Genomic DNA, 7,500 nt, shown 5'->3' with positions numbered 1-7,500 from the left:
ACATGGATTAGTGGTTTAACAGCTTAATTTTTTTAAATAAAGTAGATATTTTCTATGTCTAAACACTGAATATATTTTGGAAAGGAAACCAGAGGATGTTACTTTCCCTACTGCAACCAAATGGCCAGTTCAAATTTTATACTTAAGGGAGCAAAGAGGAATGCCGAAGTGGTGAGGAGTTTCAAAAGCAAGAATTATCTAGAAGTCCCTCTGCACTTTTGTGGGCATGCCTACAAATCAAATGTAGTAATAAGCATATGAACACTTAGATATTTCTTCCATGGCGAAGCTACACCTCTCTCCGCTTTCATTCTAGACTTTGATGAATTTAAAAGGACTAAGGGATCTAAATTTTCTTACGCGGTTCTGCAGTTACAATGCTACATTCATGCTCTTTCATGCTGGCCAGCTGTCCTCTCAAGTGGAGAAGGACGGTCAAATACGCCCATGGCCCTGTGGACACAGATGCACGCCTTCTGTGCCATGCTAGAACACCAAAGCAGGTAACCCACATTACCTGCTGCAGCATGACTGCCTGCTGCTGCTGAAGGAGGGCTTGGAGCTGCTGAGGAGACAGGACTTGCTGCTGAAGGATCTGCTGCATTTGCTGAGGGGTGATCACCTGGGGAGTCATCATGGCCACTGACACGGGCACCTGGACAGCGACAACGAGAGAAAGCGAGCGGGGGTCATAACCAAACGTCTGCTCACCTACGGCACAGCTACACGGGATCTCTAAAAATTCTTTAGAAACGAAGACTGACAATTTGTATATAATATCTGTCATACTTCTTACCTATTTGATAATAATATGAAAGATGCTGGTCCTCGAGAGGCATCCGTTTTCAACAGATTATATACCTTTACGTTCCTTACCTCTATGTGTTATGCTAAGATGAAGCTTTGACTAGGGTGGCTAAAAATAAACAATTACATGTCCACGTTCTCAATACTTCATAACTGACAATCTCGCCAATGTCACGGGGCTATCAACATAAAGCCTTTTGGAATGGTTTAGAAGTACGATTAAAATAAATAGTAAAGATTAAACAATTAGAAAGATATGCATATAAGTATCTGCTATCAAACCCAGTAAAGAGAGCACATGTAGAAAGTACTTATGCATAAAACGCAATCACCATCTTCAGAATTTTATGGATATATATAAAATATGGAAGTAGTAGAAAAATACAAATAGTCATACATATTACTTCACGAGTATGTGTAGCAACTCATATAGGAGATATAGATGTGTGTGTCTATATATATCAATGAATATACATATACATATCAATACATACACTATCAATACATACATCAATGTTCATATACATATCAATGTATATCCAGATATATCCATATCTGTGTGTGTGTATATATATACATATATAAATGTATATCCAGAAAACAGCTACCTAGACAGGTCCTCTCAAAGAAGGAATCACAAGCCAAGTGTCCTTTTCTTTCTTTTTAAAACTATTTTATATATTTATTTGACAGAGAGAGAGAGAGAGCACAAGCAGGGGGAGCGGTAGGCAGAGGGAGAAGGAGAAGCAGGCTTCCCATGGAGCAGGGGGCCCGATATGGAGCTCGATCCCAGGGATCGACCCTGGGATCACGACCCGAACCAAAGGCAGGCAGATGCCTAACCTACTGAGCCACCCAGGTACCCCAGTATCCTTCTTCTTTAAACATTTTCTTATTTCAAGCTAACTAGGTTTATACGAGGGAGTCTGGAAATCTGAAGATTATTCAAAGGTTATTCATTAAACTGGAAAAAAAAAGTATTTTGCTTAACATTTTCTTTTTTCTCAAGGTTCTGAGAATTACAGAATCAAAAGGAAAAGCAAACAAGGTAGGAGAGAAAGAAATAGAGGAGAAAGGAGGGGCAAGAGAAATACAGAGAGAGAGAGAGCGGGGAGAGAGTCCTAGCGGAGAGGCAGGGCAGGTGGGCAGGAGAACCCGGTGGGCAGGAGAGCCCGCGGTAGAGGCTCGGCGGGCCACAGCTGTGCCAGGGGAAGGCACTGCTTGTACTGACCCGCATGTAATCAAACAACGTGTCCACTTGGCAAGTTTGCAACCTCTGAAAAAGCAATCCCTTTCTTTCCGAGAAAAAAACAATCTATTTTTACTGTAAATAAAAGCAAGTGTTTATATAAATACTCCTTCAGAACAAATCCATGGGACAACGTGTCTTGGAAAACAGAAAAAGATTAATAGTCATGGTTCACCATTTTAATAGTCATTTCCACACAGTTCAAACTTTCCTGGCACTTCACGTTATGAAGAAAGGGGATATTGATAATGAAAAAGAAGTGCAGAGAGAAAAAGAATAAAAGAAATGCAGGGTGGATAAATCTCCCCTGTCTCAAACAAATAAAACTTCATATTTTATGCTAAGAAATAACTTTGTCTTTTCTATCCCATGTTGGTATCTCAGAATATGGATTGACTAGATCTAGTTTTGCAACACAAAGAAAAAGAATCACAGTATGACAGCAAAAAACTCAGTGATTTTCACAAGTATTTCTAGATTTTTTTTAGAACACACTGACATACCTGTAAGTTACTGCATGTGAATTATCATAATAAAAGGCATTCTGAAGTGCGTGCTACAAAATTAATTGACCCAACGGGGTTGCCCAAGTGTTTAGTTGTTTAAAAATTGAGTGACTCGTTAACTTAATTGTTTGTGCCTTTATAAACAAATGGAATGGTTAGAACAGGCAGTCTTAAAATTAATCTATCACAAAGATGCCTTTTCTTCCATCAGTTATTTATCTCATCCTATCTTCAACTAATGGGAAATCAAATCAAAATGAAGAGACAGGTGAGACAGAAAAGCTAACCTTTAAAAAGGCTGCCAATCCAGATATACAGATACTACATATTTGTAGACATATAGTACATATATGTAGATAACCAAATACATACACATAGATCTATACCTTCTACAAAGTCAATCACATGATAAAAACTTGCCAATCTTCTCTCATCTAAGCCCTGTATCACTTTTTAGCATATGGAGAGCTTTCACTTAATTATCTCTAGATCTACAAGGAAAAGCACTTGTTATACATGACTCATAACAAATGCACTTTTTAAGAAGTTCTACGGATGGAGGCCTGTCATAACACACTGCAAGTTTACAGTTAGATTCCAGCTTACATAAGTTATATGACTCTATAGCATGTTGCAACTGTGACTGATTTCGTGTCTAAGCAAATTTAAGCAAGTATTGTACCTTCTTTGCATTTTAGAGTTCATTAGCCCTTTTACTATGGATAGGTAATTTTTTACTTTTAAAATGGTTTGGGGACGACTGGGTGGCTCAGTGGTTGAGCGTTTGCCTTTGGCTCAGGGCGTGATCCTGGGGTCCTGGGATCGAGTTCCACATCTTGCTCCCCGCAGGGAGCCTGCTTCTATCTCTGCCTATGTCTCTGCCTCTCTCTGTGTGTCTCCCATGAATTAAAAAAAAAAAATTAAAAAACGGTTTGTATTTCCCTTATAATGAAAAGTTGATGACATAAAAATAACCAACACATCCTCCTCCACCTAAAATCCTATGTATCACATATATGAGATGTTCTGCAAGTTTTACAATGATAGGTAGAAAGACAAGCCAGGGATCCCTGGGTGGCGCAGCGGTTTGGCGCCTGCCTTTGGCCCAGGGCGCGATCCTGGAGACCCGGGATCGAATCCCACGTCGGGCTCCCGGTGCATGGAGCCTGCTTCTCCCTCTGCCTGTGTCTCTGCCTCTCTCTCTCTCTCTCTCTCTCTCTCTCTCTCTCTGTGACTATCATAAAATAAAAAATAAAATAAATTTATAAAAAAAAAAAAAAAAAAAAGAAAGACAAGCCAACTCACACATAACTAATTGAACACTCTCTTCCATAAGATACGTAGGAAAGCACAAATCAAAATTAATTATATATGTAGGAAAACACAGGTGCACTTCTGAGGGATTTCTAACACCACAAAGAAGCCAATACTATCATCTCTAAATCCACACACATAAGCTCATCTCAAGAGGAATGTCTGACACTACTAAAACATTTAAATAATTTTTATAAACAGAAAATTAGTTTTCCTTGCAACAAATATCAGTTATATGTTATATGTAGGCAGCTCCACTAGCCTTGTTTAGAAATTAGTAATTTTAAAAATGTAAAACTTTTCCATTTTATTTTATTTATTTTTTATTTATGATAGTCACAGAGAGAGAGAGAGAGGCAGAGACACAGGCAGAGGGAGAAGCAGGCTCCATGCACGGGGAGCCCGATGTGGGATTCGATTCTGGGTCTCCAGGATCGCGCCCTGGGTCAAAGGCAGGCGCCAAACCGCTGAGCCACCCAGGGATCCCAAACTTCTCCATTTTAAACAACTTATTTCAAGTGACACATCTCCTTTGCTCCTCTTTTATCACTTTTTTTTTTTTACAGTCTCAATGCATTTCTTGGCTTCTCTAAACCACTGTTAAGAATTCACTGACAGAGATGCGTAGAGATTAAATTGAGTATGTAAGAAATTTTTTTTTTTTGGAGATTATGCTACTTTATCAATATTTAAACAGGTAAGACCAGCATCATATTTGAAAATATATGGATAGATTTCTGAAACATATATACCTCAGTCAGTCCAACCTTAAGCTTAAGAAAGTATTTTCCACTAGATATGCAAATATCCTAATGAGGGACAACAATTTAGATATGCGGTAAAGGAGGGGAAGGACAGCTTACCTCAGGTATCTTCTGGTGAGAAGGCAAATAAAAGTCTGGTAGGGTCTAGGAAGATGTGATACGTTCTACAGTCACCAAAAGGAAGAAACAGCTGGTTCTGAATGGGTGTCCTAGCAAAAACTAGTCTATCAACTAAAGTCCTTAAAAGTAAAGGAAGGGAATGAAGTCCACTTTGGGAGATTTCTTTTTCTTTCTTGGTGTTTACTATACTGACAGATCTAAGATTCCCCACAGTGATGCACCCAGTAAGGGTCTCATTTGCCCTTATTTATTTTTCTTGTTAGGTGAATTAGGCACAAACCTGATGTATTGATTGGCCTGTGTGCGAAGAAGTAATGGGTCAATGGACAGAAAGTTACGCATTGTGAAAGGAGAGAGGAAAACTTCTGCAACTGTCCTGAAGTGAGTCAAAATGATAAAAAGTCGAAAGTATTTAGATATTATCCTAGAATGGGTAGATGATGACTTTAAGTTTTAAAAGACTACCAACGTGTTTGCATTAAACTTCTGAAGGTACCTCACTGAAGGAGTCCGAAAGTTATTATGAGAAGATCATGCCTCACTTCAAACGAATCTAAAGAGTTATTGTAAGGGTTATGAAAACGGCCCCCAATTTTTATTTGCTATAATAAGCCCACCCATCTTTTTACAGCCTAGTTCAACTGGAACATTTTTGAATATGTTGGGTTTGCATATTAAGCACACCACTTAATTAAACATCCCAAGTACATGTGGGTGATTGGAACAGTTCTTAGCATAATGTCATCCCAATTCTTTTTTCACTAAATGTGAATTAGAAAAAAAACCAGTCACAACCCATAGGTGAGACTAACAGTGAAAAACATTATTTCCTTGTTAACAGGCCCTGCCAAACTACTGGTTCATAGATCCCTCCATTCTTTGCTTAAAACTGGAAGACAAAGGAAGTCCTGACCACTAGTCCCTGGCAATAAAGGGTGGAGGTGGGGGGGGGGGGGGGGCGGGGAGAAAAAGTAACTCTGTTGGGATTAACTATGTGTATAATAAATGCAAAACAAGTTTTCAAGTTATACTATGCGCTCCTGTCTCAACCAACATTTGATGCGAAATACTGTGTTGCACATGCTCGGGTTTTTCTGTTCACTTCTTTCCCCTCCACGCTATCTACGTCTACAGTTTATTTTAACATGAGACCCTAGCGTCTTGCATCTCCAGCCTCGGTCCAAACTCAAGCCCTGGTAACACGTATAATGTCTATCATTAAAATAGCCTCGCAAAGGCTTCCTGGTCTTATGGTACTAAAAAGAACTGACAATGAATTGAGTGGTATTTGTAGGCTTTTCATCAAGTACTGGGCAGGAGTATTGAAAGAGATCTGGGATGGACGGGGCATATTGCTAGTTAATGCAATCTTCTAGCAGCAAGGAAATAGTGTGAGGGGAGCAACAGAAGGATGGGCCCGGTGCAATACCAGGCACCGAGATTACTTCTCATCATGATTCATCACTCCTTAGTTTCTATCACAGCTCCGGACATTAGTTTCAATTTAGTGTCCTTTAATTCCTTTGATGAGCTCTGTTGTGGGAAGCCGAGTTTGTCCAACTTCACTGTTCTCTTAGTTACACACAAATATTGCAGAAGAGAGCAGAGCTTTTTCTTTGTATGAATGGTGACGACGAGGCCGCTTCCAGAGGCGCCCTGGTGTGGAGATTACGGAGAGGGGCTATATAATACGCTGCACCATATGTTTAAAGGCCCAAAATGCAACTTCTAATCTCACTCTGGCTAATCAAGCTGCTCAGATTATTTTACATACATCTTTGGTTTAGGCCTTGACATGCCCTTGTTTTTCTTTCTTCTCAAAGCTAAAGTTCCTCTCTTTGATTAGCTGAAACATTTGCATGGTCACTACACATTTTTCATTTTATAAATCATTATGCATTAGCAGTCTTGATCGCCTAGCTTGACTAATCCTGACGAACTGAAATCACAGCTGAAGGTCAAACTCCGTCCCACTGCACATTCATATTCAAACAAATCTGCACCATTGTTCATTAGGCTCCTAAAATCATTGGAAAGAAGTTACTGAATATCTTACACTTATTCCTTATTCTTTCCAAACTCAGCGTACCGAACATTAATGTTTAACACATGATAAGAGCGGAATACAAACAAAATCAATAACACTTTGTAACCGGAGTGCCCGGTTTTATTTTAAGTTGTAAAAACTGGAATATAATCAATAGTTACACAGAATTAGAATAGTTGGGTGCTTAACCAATTCGAGAGGGGGGTGCACTGTAGAAAGAGGTACGTACATTTATGAAAAACGCGGGCATTTATTTATGCGTAGTAACTGCGAATGTTGACGTGACTGCAGGGCTAGAGCCATGCCCTGGAATTAAGATCTTGCTCAAAATCACTCCGAGACCAGTTTTTCTGGGACTGGGCTGACGGTTAATCCTGTTTATTTGTGTACGCTCATAAATATTTCCTTTTACATTTCAAAATGAATTTTAATACAGCGGATACAAAACAAAACAATTGTGATTTTGATGGAGCTCAGAAAATTAGCCCAAATAATATTAATTTCAACAAAAAGCAAGCTGTCCTGATAAAAGACAACTCTCTAAGAAAGCAAAAATAAATATGAGAAGGAAGATCCTTTCATGCTTTCATAGGCGCTCTCATAGATTGATGGATGATAATCATCTTAATTTCACTGCTCTCCAAAACAAAGAGCCAGAAAAGGCAGCAAAAGACACTAGCCCATTCATTCCAG

At 39.1% G+C, this 7,500-nt stretch overlaps 1 protein-coding gene across 50 annotated transcripts in view; it reads right to left on the bottom strand.

The window, feature by feature from the left end:
- Positions 1-7,500, bottom strand: part of FOXP2 (forkhead box P2) — a 553,446-nt gene that overhangs the window by 63,900 nt on the left and 482,046 nt on the right. For all 50 annotated transcript variants that reach the window (XM_072764793.1, XM_072764790.1, XM_072764800.1 and 47 more), the window contains one exon: positions 518-655. In XM_072764793.1, coding sequence (XP_072620894.1) covers positions 518-655 — 138 coding nt within the window. The remainder of the gene's footprint in view (positions 1-517; positions 656-7,500) is intronic.

This window comes from Vulpes vulpes, chromosome 7 (genome assembly GCF_048418805.1).
Source record: "Vulpes vulpes isolate BD-2025 chromosome 7, VulVul3, whole genome shotgun sequence".
Taxonomy (NCBI): Eukaryota; Metazoa; Chordata; class Mammalia; order Carnivora; family Canidae; genus Vulpes; species Vulpes vulpes.
This window is presented reverse-complemented; position numbering and strand designations above follow the sequence as displayed.